Source organism: Anastrepha ludens, chromosome 6 (genome assembly GCF_028408465.1).
Source record: "Anastrepha ludens isolate Willacy chromosome 6, idAnaLude1.1, whole genome shotgun sequence".
NCBI lineage: Eukaryota > Metazoa > Arthropoda > Insecta > Diptera > Tephritidae > Anastrepha > Anastrepha ludens.
In genome coordinates this window covers 94642471-94658909 of record NC_071502.1, presented here as the reverse complement: position 1 = coordinate 94658909, position 16439 = coordinate 94642471, and the positions used below count along the sequence as shown (strand labels likewise).

Here is a 16439-nt window from a genome sequence, read left to right as displayed (position 1 = left end):
TTATTCACCCTTATGTTGTAGGCCTCATTGGATCGTTGGCCATGCGCCCTCAACCCTTGGCCTCCCTTAACCGCAGGGATGAGCCTTGTTCGAAAACTCTTTTCAAACACGAGCCGTTCAAGGCACATTAAACAGGTAGAAGCAGTAGAGCAAAAAAAAAACAAGGGCAAAGAATATCGTTTTTGCTTTTGCTTCCTTTAATATAAAAATCTATAAATAAAAATTGCCAGTTTAAACCATTAAAAAAATAATTTAACTATTTAGAGACCAAACAGAAAAAGGGGTATTTATTAGCTGTTCAATGTGTCTTGACACCGCTTGAATAAAACGGTCCAATATTTCGAAATAATATTATATTGTATAATTAATTATTTCCCATATTTTCGTATACAATAACAAACAAAAAATTATGTTGAGTGCTGGAAGTCTGTATTTTGAACTTTACGCTTGGTGTTGTTGTTGTTGTAGCAGTAAGAGAAGCCCGTTAGAGTATATCATCGGTCGTCTTCGTCAGGCTCATCTAAAGGTAGGCCCAGGAAAAATGTTGTTTCGACAGGTTGGGTCCAGAGGGAAAGGGGTGTTAGATGAGTGGGTTTTAAAGGGCATGTCAAAAGGTGGTTAGTGTCGTGAGGGGTGCCTTCACATGCCGGACATAGGTTGGGTATGTCGGGGTTAATTCTGGATAGGTAGGAGTTTAACCTGCTACAATATCCAGAACGTAATTGTGCCAGTGTTACACGTGTCTCACGAGAAAGCGGGAGCTCTTCATCTGCAATGGGTGGTGGTTGGAATCCGATTACGGCATTTACTGGACGGGAGCTTATGAAGGTGGGAACAGCCTCCCGGTGAATGTCGTTTAATGTCTGTCTAAACACTGTCCGGTTCAGTATTTCTCTGTTTGTTTTGTCTTGGATCTCGTCGGCGTAGTATAGTACGTGTCTCCTGACGTGCCTGAGAGGCGGCTCTGGCTCAAGCAGGGGTCTGCAAGGGTAAAACCCCAGCAGGAACTGCTTGCTGAGCAGTTTGTTATGATCCTTGACAGGTAGCATATTGTATTGGGGATATCAGGAGGCAGCCCGTCGCTGTCCGAATGACAGTGTTTTGGCAAGTCTGGAGCTTTATCCACTACGTGTCACAAGTTTCAGGCGACCAGACAGGCGCAGCATAGTTTAGAACCGGCCGGCCAATTGCCTTAAATGTCGATACCAACAATTCTTTGTCTTTGCCTAAGTGCTGCCGGCAAGCCATTTGAGGACCCTGTTGCGATTTTGGACTTTAGTGGCAATTGCGGTTGTGTGTGCTGAGAAGGAGAGCAAACTGTCGAAGGTTACACTCAAAATTTTGGGGGTGTTTACTGTCGGAATTGGTGTGTCCTCGACTTTTATCTTGAGAGGCAGGTTGACCTCCTTTGTCCAGGTGGTAAAGAGGGTCGCCTTGGACTTAGTGGGGAAAGTTGGAGATTCCCCACAGTGAAAAAGCGCGAAAGATCGGTGGGGTAGTTGTTCACTTTGAAGCACAGGCCATTGATGTCATTGCTCGACGCCATTATCGTGCAGTCGTCAGCGTATGTGATCAGGGAGATTCCCTCTGGTAGCTGGGGGAGTTTCGAGATGTAGAAGTTGAACAGCAATGGTGAAAGGACACCACCCGGCGGTACACCTTGCTTAATCTTCCTCTGTTTAGATGTGTGGTCACGTAAAATCACTGACGAGTGGCGACCGCTCAGATAGTTGGCGAACCACCTCTTCAGTCCTGGCGGGAGTGTCGACTGATAAATATCATCTAGTAGCGTGGAATGGCTGACTCTGTCGAAAATCTTCTTCAGGTCCAACGCTACTAGGACAGTCCTCTCGTAGGGGCGGTTTTGGTTAAGCCCGCGGTTTATCTGGGCGTTTATGAGGATGAGTGCAGTGGTGGTGCTATGCACTCGACGGAAACCATGCTGATGTGGGGCTGGAGCCAGATGTTTCGTAAAGAGTGGGAGTAGGAGGGCTTCAGGTGTCTTCACTACTGGGGAAAGGAGAGTTATCGAGCGATAAGATTCCCCTTGGTTGGCCGGTTTCCCCGGTTTCAGTAGTGGGACCACTCTCCCTGCTTTGCACTTGTCAGGGATGATGAGTGTCTTCACTACTGAGGAAAGGAGAGTTATCGGGCGATAAGATTCCCCTTGGTTGGCCGGTTTCCCCGGTTTCAGTAGTGGGACCACTCTCCCTGCTTTCCACTTGTCAGGGATGATGAGAGTGTCTAAGGACAGATTGAAGACCCTTGTGAGAAATCCTACTCCCAAAGGTCCCAGGTGCTTCAGCAGCAGCGTGTTCAGTCCATCGGGGCCAATGGCTGTAGATGATTTTGCTTTTTGAAGGCCCCCTGAACCTCATCACCGGAGAAAGTAAGTGGCGCACTGTCGTTCGTCAGTTTGTGCAGCCGTCTGGTGGCACGACGCTTAGTTCTGCCGGCCGGAGGATGCAGTGTAAAAAGTCGGCTAAAATAGCTCGCGCATTTCTTCGGGTCCGACGAAGTACAACCGTTGAAGGTGATTGCCTTGCATGTTTCTATACTGCAGCTGTCCAGTTCACCATTTACAAAAATTTTAAACGTTCCGATAAGGTGATTAATTTTGCACCACCTTTTATTATTTTATATACTCGTATTTAGTTTTTTTTTTTTTTCAATTCTTTCTACAGCTTGGATTTCAGAACATTAATCATTATCAATATTATATTTTGGTTGAGTTTTTGTGTGAGTTTACAAGTGTATGTACATAGCTTTAAATTATTCCAGTTATCAGCTGGGTTGGGGTTGGTCGTTGGAGCCGCCTGGAGTTTGCCCTTTCTGTTGATGGGAGTTGTCGCATGTCAGTATTTGTATGGTTCATTAAACGGACAATATGATTTGTGCTGCGTGTGCATTAGTTATAGTTCTGAGTATTTTTGATTGTAGTCGTTGAATAATGTTAATGTTAGTTTTACTTGCAGTTCCCCAGATTTCTATGCCGTATGCCCAGATTGGCACAATCACAGTTTTGTATACAAGAGATTTATTCAGCAATGCCAGTTTCGAGCGCTTACCAAGTAGCCAGTATAGTTGTCGCAATCTGTTTTTTACCTCATTTCTTTTCAACGGAATGTGTTCTTTCCAGAGAAGTTTGGAGTCAATAGACATTCCAAGGTATCTTGCTTTGGTGTCTATCGGGATTTGTGAATTGTTTATTGCCAGATTATTGTGTCCTACTTTCTTGTTAGAATAAACTACATGAATTGTTTTGCCACTATTGATTTGTTTACCCCAAGCATTAAACCATGTTAGTGTTTTGTTCAAAATCTGTTGTAACTTGTTTGTTGCTGCTTCTAAGGTTATATGAGTTGCCAATAGGACGGTGTCATATGCAAAAGTTGCCCTCATGTCGATACTTGCACTCAAGGGAATATCAGCTGTGTACAGCACATATAGTACAGGCCCTAGTACACTGCCCTGAGGTACACCGGCTTCCATGTGTTGAATGTTGGAGTATTTGTCTCTATATTTCACATAAAAGTACCTGTTTACTAAATAGCTTTTCATTAACAAAAAGTAGTCACGTGGAAGATACTGTTTAAGTTTAAATATTAAACCCATGTATTTCTTTTATCAATTTGTGACAATATTTTATTTGTTACTCTATGTACCTGTTCTATTGTTGAATGTTTTCTACGAAATCCGAAGGAAATAAGTTTCGCGCCTTTAGTATGGGGTCAAGGCGGTCAAGACTACTGTGGGCAAAAAGTAAGGTGAATTTGATTGTAAAATGAAAAATCTTTATTTATTCTTGTAAATCAATTTCATCTCCTTCAAAACAATCCCCTCTCGATGAAATACACTTATGCCAACGATTTTTCCAATCCCCGAAACATGCCAAATAGTCCATTTCCGGTATAGCCATCAGCACCTTCTTCGATTCAGCTTTTATCTCCTCAATCGACTCGAAACGCGTTCCCCGGAGTGGTCTCTTGAGTTTTGGGAATAGCCAGAAGTCACACGGAGCCAAATCAGGCGAATACGGTGGTTGCGGAACGATATGCGTGGAATTTTTGGCGAAATGGTCACGAAGAACAAGTGCAGTGTGAGACGGTGCATTATCGTGATGCAAACACCAAGAGTTGTTGGCCCATAATTCTAGTCTTTTTAGACGAATTGCTTCACGTAAACGACGCATAACGCTCAAATAATATTCCTTATTAACAGTTTGGCCAGGTGGAAGGAATTCATAGTGCACCACACCACGAAAATCGAAAAAAACTGTCATCATGACCTTTATTTTTGAACGACTTTGACGTGCTCTTTTCGGTCTGGCCTCGCCTTTAGCACGATATTCGCTTGATTGGTCGGTTGTTTCAGGGTCGTAAGCATAAATCCAAGTTTCATCTCCCGTAATGATGCATTTGAGCTTGTTCTGATAGTCTGAAAGCATTGTTTCACACACATCAACGCGACGACTTTTTTCCAAGAAATTGAGAGTTTTCGGTACCAAACGAGATTTGACTTTTCGTAGGCCCAAATGGTCTTTCAAAATGCACCGGTTTTCACAGATCCTTCTGATATTCCGATCATATCAGTAAGGTCTTTAACAGTCAACCGACGATTTTTGAGCACTAACTCCTTCACTTTATTGACGTGTTGGTCATCTGTTGACGTCGATGGTCGTCCGGAGCGCTCCAAGTCATCAACACGTTCTCGACCCTCTTTGAAGTCTTTGTACCACTTATAAACCTTTTTCTGCGACATGGTCGAATCATCAAATGCCTTCTGCAACATGCTAAACGTTTCCGCAGCCGAAATTTCATTCCGCAAACAAAATTTGATGGCACTTCTCTGCTCAATTGAAAAATGCACTCTTGGTCGTTTGGTAAACACAAGCGTAAATATATTACTGATAATGACATTCACATGAAAGTTGGCCCAGATGTTATTAACAGTGCTGCCAATTCATGAAAAAAATAACTAGAGCGAAATTTTAATCCCGCCAAGTTTGACAAATAAATTCACCTTACTTTTTACCCACAGTAAGCTTCTCAAAAAGTTTAGATAATAATGGTAATAAACTAATTGGTCTATATGAAGAAGCTTCAGAGGCGTCTTTATTAGGTTTGGGTATTGCGATGATTTCAGCAACCTTCCAAGGCAGAGGAAAATACTTCATTCGTAATGCTGAGTTAAATATATTTCTTAAGTAGAGAGTGGCTTTGTCAGGAAACTCCTTTAGAATCCTTCCTGTGATTCCGTCATATATATTGGGATATATTTACGTAAATTTTTGTATCAATTGCTATTCGTATTTCTTTCGAAGTTATTTTCTTGATTGGTATATTCGTATTTAGTGACGCAAAGATATGTTCTTAAACTCCTTTTACTTTTTGCAATACTAAATAGCTTTCACAATGCCATGCGATGTAAATGGAAGCCAGCCGTTGTCCCGCCCTATATTTAGCACAACTGAAATCCTTCCTTTCATACATTTCTTATTTATTTGAAAAGCGTATAACTGTATTTCCGATCGATAGGTATTTTGTTCAATAAGTTAAACGTATGTTATATAAACAAAATGGAATACAAACAAAAAAAAAATTTTTTTTATTTCTTTCTTTAATTGAAAGTTCGTCCATATGTCACTGCTATTATTTTACACATAATTGTATTAGCTATAATTATTACAAATATACTCGTATAGGTACTTCACATTTTTCAACTTCGTGCATACATATAAAAGGTGTACATATAAACATTATTTGTGACTACAACAATTTTTTCGTCGTCTTCTTAACTACAAAATACTATAAAATCAATACTTAAATAAGATTAAACATTTTTTGGCATTTTATTATAAATTTGTGTTTTTAAAATTTACTAAACTAAACGAATTATTGAGCTTTGCTTTAAGTCTACAAACCGAAATGCTAAAACATCCGCATCGGAGTTTATAAAAATTTAAATTAATTAAAAAAAAAAAATTTTTTCGTACAGGTTTTACCTTTAAGAGCATTAAGGCAGTTCACAAATTCTGATATTTGCAAATTATGCTACCAAATACAAGTATCTGCTCGCAATTGTTGCATTGCCCTGTCAAATTGCAAATATCGTGTTGCCAGATTAGATTAACTTTAAATGGAGTTACTATTTTCTTACGAATTGTTGAGCAACTCCTTGTAACGCACAACGAATTTGAAAGCGCTTCGTTGATTTATGTATGTGAATATGTAAATAAATATGGCCACACTGCATTCCAACTCGAACCCCATCATCCAAACTCAAATTCTGATGCCACGTAAAGTGAACATTTTTGGATGACATTCAACAGAGTGATATTTCTAACACTTTCATTTGGAACATTCTTGAATTCAATAGAACAGTTAATCGTTCTAATCGTCCGTAAACAAGCTCCCCTACCCATTCTCCATCTCTTATATACTATGAGCATACATCGTGCGCTCTCCCTCAATTCACCGCATACCACGTCGTTCGATTACTCGCCGCCTCCGACTCCGCTTCGGGCTTAGGCAATACCCAAATATTGCCTATGCCACTATCCGAACTAAAGCGATTCGAGTCACGAAACAGTGACAAGCTGACTGGCTTCCTGTACTGTTGGTCGCCTTCGCGTGCATAACGATCCTGTAGCTTTTGCCGCTCCTCCATTATGTATGCACTAATCATTTCGCGTATCAGCTCTAGCCACGCCTCGATAACCGGTGGCTCGGAAACGAAATCACATTCCTGCTGCTTGCGACGCTCGTAGAAGAGTGTAAAATGTTTCGCCTTCGAAACAATGCCGATGTGTTCGTACGGATAGCGACCGTGAAAGATCAGCTGTTTGCCTTTGATTTCAGTATAGATGATGCATTTGTCGAATATGAAGACTTTGCCGCGATAGGTACGTCTGAGCGTGTGATCGATCACAGAGAATTCGCTCACCTTGCGAAATTTGCCTTGATGGAAGACATTGAACTAAAGCGGGAGGGGTGGAAGGAAAAAGACGAGCATTAAAAGATGTATTTGCAATGGGGAAAATTAGATGAGAGTTGTTTTTTTTTCGCACATTACTAACCTCATTACACTCGACTATGTCGTTAATGACTTCGGATTCATTGGTGGTGGTGAGCAGCGTGCGCATTTTCTTCTCCAAACGGCAGCAGGACTCAAGCAGTGGCTTGATTTGAAAGTCACGATGTTTGAAAAGCGTCTGAAAGAGCAGAGCAAATGGTTAATGGGGAACAAAGAGCAGAATTTAGCAGATTTAAAAGACATCACAGAATATGAGGCGGTTCAGATGGCTTTATTATTTTTTTTTTTTTATTTATAACTATTTATTATTCCTTTTGTGCTAAAAAAAAGTTTACTTTTAATTTGCCAATTACAATATTGAATTAGTCTAAATTAATTCGCTTTACAGCTATCCAAACCACTCACCGTGATAAACTGTTGCAGCAGCAGCGGATATCGAGCCATTCGTTGTATGGGCTGTACCAGGAAGCTATTTATGCCCAGCTTATCGTCCAGTTCATTTTGTATCCGCTATAAATTGATAAATATTATTAGAATTTATTAGAATTTATATAAATGTTTATTTAAGCATTCCTCATTTGTTTTATATGCAGGAAAAAAATGAAATATTTCCTACTTGCCATACCTTAAAATAATTTTTGTAAGTATCACATAATTTGAGCGAACGCTGCTTATTCATTGTGAATATGACGTAGCAGTAGAAGAAATTTTGCTGCAAAAATTAAAAAAATTATTTCATTAAAAACGGACTTAAAATTGTTTCTATTAATAAATAGAGTACCCTTAAACAAAGTAAGGGGAAATAAAATGAAAATAAAATAATAAAAAAACACCCAAAAAAAAATTTTTAAATATTAGTATGAAAAGTAAATAAAAAAAAAGTGAAAATAAAATTAAAAAAAATGATTATGAAAAGTAAATGAAAATAAAATTCCAAAATGAATATTTATGGAAAAAGTGAAAATAAAATTAAAAAAAAAAATTAGTATGAAAAGTAAATGAAAATAAAATTACAAAAATAAATATTTATGAAAAAAGTGAAAATAAAAACTAAAAAAATAATAATATGGAAAGTGAATGAAAATAAAATTACAAGGAAATGAAAATAAATATTTGTGAATAAAAGTGAAAATAAAAATTAAAAAAAAAATTGTATGAAAAGTAAATAAAATTAAAATTTAAAAAAAATTAGTATAAAATTTAATAACCCTTTTTTTTTTAAATTGTATGAAATGTAAATGAAAATAAAATTATAAAAATATGTATTTATGAAAAAAGTGAAGATAAAAACTAAAAAAATAATAATATGGAAAGTGAATGAAAATAAAATTACAAGGAAATGAAAAGTAAATCAAATTAAAATTTAAAAAAAATTAGTATATTATAAAATTTAATAAAAAAAAAATTAAAAAAAATTGTAAATGAAAATAAAATTATAAAAATAAATATTTATGAAAAAAGTGAAAATAAAAATGAAAACAAGATTTAAAAAAATTATCATAAATAGCAAATGAAAATAAAATTAAGGAAAAATTATTATGAAAAGTAAATGAAAATAAAATTTAGAAAAATTAAAATGAAAAAAATTAAAATAAAATTTAAAAAACTTAGTATAAAAGTAAATGAAAATAAAATTAAAAAAAACTTAAAATTAAAAAAAATTAAAATGAAAAAAATTAAAATAAAATTTAAAAAACTTAGTATAAAAGTAAATGAAAATAAAATTAAAAAAAAACTTAGTATGAAAAGTAAATAAAAATAAAATTTTAAAAATAAATATTTATGAAAAAAGTGAAAATAAAAATGAAAAAAAGATTTAAAAAAATTATCATAAATAGAAAATGAAAATAAAATTAAGGAAAAATTATTATGAAAAGTAAATGAAAATAAAATTTAGAAAAATTAAAATGAAAAAAATTAAAATAAAATTTAAAAAACTTAGTATAAAAGTAAATGAAAATAAAATTAAAAAAAAACTTAGTATGAAAAGTACATGAAAATAAAATTTTAAAAATAAATATTTATGAAAAAAGTGAAAATAAAAATGAAAAAAAGATTTAAAAAAATTATCATAAATAGAAAATGAAAATAAAATTAAGGAAAAATTATTATGAAAAGTAAATGAAAATAAAATTTAAAAAAATTAAAATGAAAAAAATTAAAATAAAATTTAAAAAACTTAGTATAAAAGTAAATGAAAATAAAATTAAAAAAAAAACTTAGTATGAAAAGTACATGAAAATAAAATTTTAAAAATAAATAATATATTTATGAAAAAAGTGAAAATAAAAATAAAAAAAGATTTAAAAAAATTATGATGAAAAGAAAATGAAAATAAAATTACAAAATAATAAATATTTATGATAAATAAAGATAATCCGAAAAATTAGTATGTATATGGGTGGTCAAAGAGTACACAGAATCGGGCAGTCGCCCGGCAGATCCTGATTTTCCCATAGTAAATTTTTTCCATTGCAGCAGACGTCTATAAAGTCGACAGCTGATATAAATCCTAACGTGTTTTAACCTTCTAAGCATCAATAGACAGAGTGTAAATTAGATTTGCTGCCTTATAAATTTCCTACGCACAGGTCCACAAACATTGAGACCATACAAAGTGCATTTCGCTACATGTATACTGTAAAAGGGAAGAAAACTCTGGTTATGATTGACACTTGGTGCTGTGCTAAGGGACTATCGGCAAACCCTACCAAGACTGATAATTTCCCCTTCACCAGAAGGAGGAAGCTTAATGGACTCATTCTGCCTACGCTAGAAGGAGTCACAATCCAGTTATCAGAAAAAAACAAATATCTTGGAGTAATCCTCGAAAGTAAACTCCTTTGGAAGTCACACGTTGAAACAAAAACATCCAAAGCATTGACAGCCTTCTGGCAGTGCAAAGGTGTCTTTGAGAAAACTTGGGGTCTTTCTTCTAACAAGATGCTATCATCACCTATGCATCAGTGGTCTGGATGAGTAGACGCCTTCTTGTGCTTGTGTCACGAGGACCTTACCGAGACTACAACGCCATCTTTTGCACCGGAGCTTTTCCAACTATTTCAGACCCGGCGTAAGATGCTCTGGTTAGTCTACCACCATTTGATGTTTTCATCCAAGGAGGGGCCTTGAAGGTCGTCTGCAAGCTTGAACAGAATGGGAATTAGTATGGCCCCTATCCGGCATTGGACAACAGAGAAGGCATGGGCTTCGATCCAACGATCCTCTATATGCCTCTTGAAACCACTCTAAGCCTTCAAGAGTCGTAGGTAAAAAGTACTTAAAAATATACACTGTGATGCTACCAGAGACTCGATTGTGGTCAAACTCGGAGAATGAACCTGGCATACACTGTTTTCGCATTTTCACGGATTGCTCCAGGACCGAGCACGGTTTCGGCTCTGGTGGAATCCTCTACGTGGAATCCAGCGAGACAAAACTACACTTTAACGAAGGTGTATGCTATTGAAGAAGCAATGAACCTTGTTGTGGTAAACAAATTTGGAGAGACAGATCTGTATGTGTCGGCAACGATACCAAAGCTGCGCTCATGGCCTTAGACAGTCCCTCCTACCATTTCAAGGGTAATTGAGTCCTGCAAATCCAGGCTGAGCTATGTCGGTACACATAATATCCTGATGCTAACATAGAAGACCTCTAACTATTTTGCTAGGATGGGCTCTGAAGCCAACTTCTTTGCCCCGGACCCCGTTCTACCACTCTCTTCTGCAGCCATAAAAGCGACGATTAGCAAACCACAAGCGAGCTTGGCAGAGGCTGCAGATTGACAAAACTGATGTTTGCTGCTATGTCCGACCGACTATCGCAGATCCACCTGACCTTAAGCAGAAGGGACTGTAGGCAGCTGGTTGGTCTCATGACGGGCCACTTTCTATAGGTGAGGCAAATGGAAAAGGTAGGCATCTTAGACAGTATTTCCAATCTTAGCAGGAAGCATCAACACTTTCTTTACTAACTAATTTTTATTGTTATGAACAAAAAAATGTATCCTCTTCTCTCACTTACTTCTATGTAATGCTGAAATTCATCAAATATTCGCTTCAGATCTCTTCGATTTGCTTGTAGCATTGGCAAAAAATGCTCCAAATGAAATTCATAGATCTGGCCTATATTGCCGAGCAGTACATATTTCTTGCCAAGCAGCCCAATTGGCAAGTCTTTGCGCGTGAATATATTTCCATAATTCTCCAAGCCGATTCGAAGATTTTCTACGTAGGTTTCTTCTGTTTTAATGAGCTCATCCAGAATCGGTTTTATATGCTGGGAACTCTTATCACGCAGCTCAGCCTCGGTTTCCTCTTCCAGCTCGTCACTGTAGCAAAAAAAAAAAAAACATCAAAAAATGACTTTTATATTAACAAAAGAAAAAGTGGAACTAAAATTAGAAAGAAAAATATAAATAAAAGATGTATGATATGAGTAAAATAAAGATTGTTTAATTCATAATGTACTCATATTCGCTTCTGTATAAGGCTAATCTGTGTTTGCTGCTGTTTGCAACGTCATACGATTTTCTTAAATATTTTAAGCATAACTTTTTTTAAAAGCTTTTATTTTTTATTTTTTATTTTTAGTATAAGTTGCAGTTTGCAAAAATTTGGTTTCTTTTTTTCTCTTTTTTTCTTTTTACACATTGTTTTATAAAAAATTGCTTTCTGTTCGAAATATGAATCGCTTTCTTCATGTTGCTTCGCATGACGCATACGCCATGGCGCACATTTATTAGTATTTCTTATCTTTTGAAAGTTTTAGAACTTTCACAGTACTTGGTACACAGTCTCTTGACGTCATTCACTGTAATCTCTATTTGAATAACTTTTTAATTAAGCAAATTTTTATTTTTTGCCTTAAATTACCTCGGCTGATAGAGGGATTTGCATTTATCAATAATCGCTTGATTTTTGGTACCAATAATTTCAGTCTTCGGACGGGGCGACGAACGATAGTTTCTGGAAGAAAAGAATGAAAAAATGTGAATGTAGAAGAATGAAATGAATACTAGGAAATATATACAGATACTGTCAGATGTTAGTCATGGCTCCGCCCGCAAAGTGTTTTTTTATTTAGCATAACACTATTGGTGCTAATAAATATTTCGGACAACTAGAATTTTCCTTAAATCCCAATTCAATCCTTTCTGGTTCTACGTAAATCTGTTTTCTGGCTAAATCTCTGCAGTACAACTTTTTAAATTCTATTTTAATGTGAGTGCGTAAATAATGGGTATTATTATTATTATTAGAAGGTCATTACGCACTGCGACCAGAGTTGATCTATTGTGCAAGACCTATTTTTGTAACCCTAGAGTTTAAGGCTTTTTATAAATTTTAGCACTATTGTGGGTTTGTTGTTCCAAAGATTACATGGAGATACTACGATACCATCAAGGTGGTGAAGTCTTTGTCTGCCCAGCGCAGGACATTCACAAAGCACATGTTCTGAGCTTTCTATATCCATTTCGCAAAAGCGGCAGACATTGGTCTCTGATAGACCAATGTTATTTAAATGATACCTCAGGCTGCAGTGACCTGTGAGGTATCCTGTTAAAAGACGCAGATCTACTCTGTTTAGTGAGAGTAGCTTGTCTGATATTCCTTTGTTGGGACTAAGAAATTGTTTGGCTTGACGCTGACCGGCACAATTTAGCCAGAACAGAAATTTACTAAATTGCGGAAATGCATGCCTATGAAAAAAGTTATAGCATAAGTTCTCTTTCTTTTCATTTTCTGGGAACTTTTATTAATCGCACGAAGTGTTAGTGAGAGAAGACCCATAGTGAAATTTTTCATGGAATATATTTGTAAAACCTGTTAACCCTCTTACCTCTTTTTTAACAGGGCAGGACAGGAGGGTATTTGTCAAAAAAAAAAGTCGAAAATACCTAATATAAGAGACAATAAGGGCTTAAAATGTTTTACGAAAAAATTTCTCCTAAAATTTTATTTCATATGCCCGTAGATACTCTTCTTCTTCATTGGCGCTATAACCGCTTACGCGATTTTGGCCGAGTTTAGCAAAGCGCGCCAGTCGTTTCTTTCTCGTGCTAACCGGCGCCAGTTGGACACACCAAGTGAAGCCAAGTCCTTCTCCACCTGATCTTTCCAACGCAGAGGAGGCCGTCCCCTTCCTCTGCTACCACCAGCTGGTACCGCATCGAATACTTTCAAAGCCGGAGCGTTTGTATCCATTCGGATGACATGACCCAGCCAACGTAGCCGCTGGATCTTTATTCGCTGCGCTATGTCTATGTCGTCGTAAAGCTCATACAGCTCATCGTTCCATCGTCTGCGATATTCGCCATTGCCAACGTGCAAAGGTGCAAAAATCTTACGCAGAATCTTTCTCTCGAACACTCCAAGCGTCGCTTCATCGGATGTTGTCATCGTCCACGCTTCTGCGCCATACGTTAGGACGGGCATGATGAGAGTCTTGTAGAGTGTTAGTTTTGTTCGTCGAGAGAGGACTTTACTGCTCAGTTGCCTACTTAGTCCAAAGTAGCACTTGTTGGCAAGAGAGATTCTACGTTGGATTTCAAGGCTGACATTGTTATCGGTGTTAATGCTGGTTCCTAAATAGACGAAGTCTTTTACAACTTCGAAATTATAACTGTCTACAGTGACGTGGGTGCCGATACGCGAGTGCGCCGACTGTTTGTTTGAAGACAGGAGGTACTTCGTTTTGTCCTCGTTCACCACCAGACCCATTCGCTTTGCCTCTTTGTCCAGTTTGGAGAAGGCAGAACTAACAGCGCGGTTGTTAAGGCCGATGATGTCAATATCATCGGCATACGCCAGCAATTGTACGCTCTTATAAAAAATTGTGCCTGAGCGATTAAGTTCTGCGGCTCGTACGATGCTCTCCAACATCAGGTTAAAGAAGTCACACGACAGCGAGTCACCCTGTCTGAAACCTCGTTTGGTATCAAACGGCTCGGAGAGGTCCTTCCCAATTCTGACGGCGCTGCTGGTGTTGAGCAACGTCATCTTACATAGCCGTATTAGTTTTGCGGGGATACCAAATTCAGACATCGCGGCATACAGGTAACTCCTTTCCGTACTGTCGAATGCAGCTTTGAAGTCGACGAAAAAATGGTGTGTGTCGATTCTCCTTTCATGGGTCTTTTCCAAGATTTGGCGTATTGAGAATATTTGGTCGATGGTAGACCTTCCAGGTCTGAAGCCACACTGATAAGGCCCAATCAGTTGGTTGACGGTGGGCTTCACACAATACGCTCGCTAGAACCTTATAGGCGATATTTAGAAGACTAATCCCGCGGTAATTGGCACAAATTGCAGGATCGCCCTTCTTATGGATTGGGCAGAGTACACTTAAATTCCAATCGGCAGGCATGCTTTCATCCGACCATATTTTGCATAGAAGCTGATGCATGCACCTTACCAGCTCCTCGCCGCCATGTTTGAATAGCTCACCCGGCAGTCCGTCGGCGCCCGCGGCTTTGTTGTTCTTTAGCCGCGTTATCGCTATTCTCACTTCGTCATGATCGGGCAGCGGAACGACAATTCCGTCGTCAACGATTGGGGTATCGGGATCTTCACTTTCTCGGTGACATGCGCAGCTGTCACTGTTTAATAAGTTCGAGAAGTGTTCCCTCCATAATTTAAGATTGCTCTGTACGTCAGTCACCAGTTCGCCGTCTTTGTTCTTACAGGAAAACGCCCCGGTCTTAAAACCTTCTGTAAGCCGCCGAACTTTCTGGTAGAATTTTCGGGCGTTGTTCCTGTTGGCCAGCATCTCAAGCTCTTCGCACTCACGTATTTCGGCCTCTCGTTTCTTCTTTCGGATAATACGTCTCTCTTCCTTTTTCAGCTCTCTGTAGCGATCCCACATGGCTCGCGTTGCGCCCGATCGCAGCGTGGCTCTATAGGCGGCATCCTTTCTTTCTGCGGCAGCATGACATTCCTCGTCGTACCAAGATACTATTTAGCTCAAAATGATACACTCTACGTTATTTCTAGTTTTTGAAAATAACCTGAGGCAGAGTATGAAAACTTAATTTCAACATAAGAAAAAAAATTTACTTCAATAGACCAAACACTTCAGCGGTTTTTGGTACACTCACCCGACGTCAACGTGCTGCAAAGGAATTTCCCAAATCCCAAAACTTAACTTTCAATTTGTCACACAATACTTATATAATTCAAGAGATAATGAAATTGCATAGTGTAACAATTTTTTGGAAGTACTAGGTGAAGCCACAAGTTCGTGCGTTTTTTAAAGGTGGTTTTAAAAATAAAAAATAAAAAAAAATGTTTAATGTATTTATTAATCAATAATATATTTTCCTTCATTATTTACAATGTCTTTCCATCGTTTAGGCAAATTTTTAATTCCCAGCTCAAACAATTTTTTGTTCTTGGAACCAAAATACGCCTCGATATCCCTTTTTATAGCTTCTTTTGAGGAGTAGTTCTTGTTACTCATATGGGATTGATGTCCACGAAAAAGGTGATAATGACAAGGTGCAATATCCGGAGAGAATGCGGCATTAGCTCTCATCCGAGCTCGTTCAGCTTGCCTAATATTTGTCTTGCGGTATGAAGTCTTGCGTTGTCGTGGTGAAACAAAACTTTGCGTCTATTCACTAAAGACGGTCGATTTTTGTTAAGTGCCTCATTCAGGTTTGATAGCTGATGGGAATAATTATCAGCAGTTATCGTCTGGTTTGGTTCCAGAAGTTCATAATAAACAATACCGGTCATAACCATATCAAATAGACAGGAGAATCTTCTTGGGGTGAAGGCCATCTCTAGGGGTTGGTTCTGGTGTTCATCTTTATCTAACCATTGGCGTTTGTGAACAGGATTACTGTAAAGGACCCATTTGTCATCACTAGTAACGATATGGTTCAAAAAACTTTCATTTCAAGCCGTTGCAACAGCTATGAACACACATTCACTCTCTGCTGAAGGTTGGCGACGGAGAGTCTATGCGGAACCCATTTTCCCAGCTTTGAAAGCTTTCCCAACTGAACTAGGTGCCTATGAACTGTTCCATACAATGAATTTAACCTCTGAGATATCATATCGACTGTCATATTTGGCTCAGCTTCCATGAGTTCGAGCAAGGCGTCGGAGTTAAAGACTTCAGGACGATCAGCGCGCGGGGCATCTTCCACGTCGCTGTTACCACTTAGGAATTTTGAAAACCACTTTTGCGCAGTACTTACACTAACGGATTAAAGTCACTTGTTGAATGCACAATATATCAAAGGAAATGTAAGTAGTTCCGTTATATTCCTCGAATAATTTTTTGAATGCAAAAATCGTACAAAAGTGAAATTATGGGTAAAATACGCACGAACTTATGGACTGTTCTGATATAATATATCGGAATATACAAAACAAAAATTCTGAGTTTTTTTC

At 37.8% G+C, this 16439-nt stretch overlaps 1 protein-coding gene across 5 annotated transcripts in view; it reads right to left on the bottom strand.

The window, feature by feature from the left end:
• Nucleotides 1-5607: 5607 nt before the first annotated feature.
• The window catches only part of LOC128868562 (uncharacterized), a 53038-nt gene continuing 42206 nt past the window's right edge, over nt 5608-16439 (bottom strand). For all 5 annotated transcript variants that reach the window (XM_054110792.1, XM_054110794.1, XM_054110795.1 and 2 more), the window contains exons 3-8: nt 11913-12005; nt 11062-11368; nt 7661-7747; nt 7441-7545; nt 7079-7213; nt 5608-6978 (exon numbers count right to left, since the gene is read on the bottom strand). In XM_054110792.1, the coding sequence (XP_053966767.1) occupies nt 6469-6978; nt 7079-7213; nt 7441-7545; nt 7661-7747; nt 11062-11368; nt 11913-12005 (1237 nt within the window). In that variant the 3' untranslated portion in view covers nt 5608-6468. The remainder of the gene's footprint in view (nt 6979-7078; nt 7214-7440; nt 7546-7660; nt 7748-11061; nt 11369-11912; nt 12006-16439) is intronic.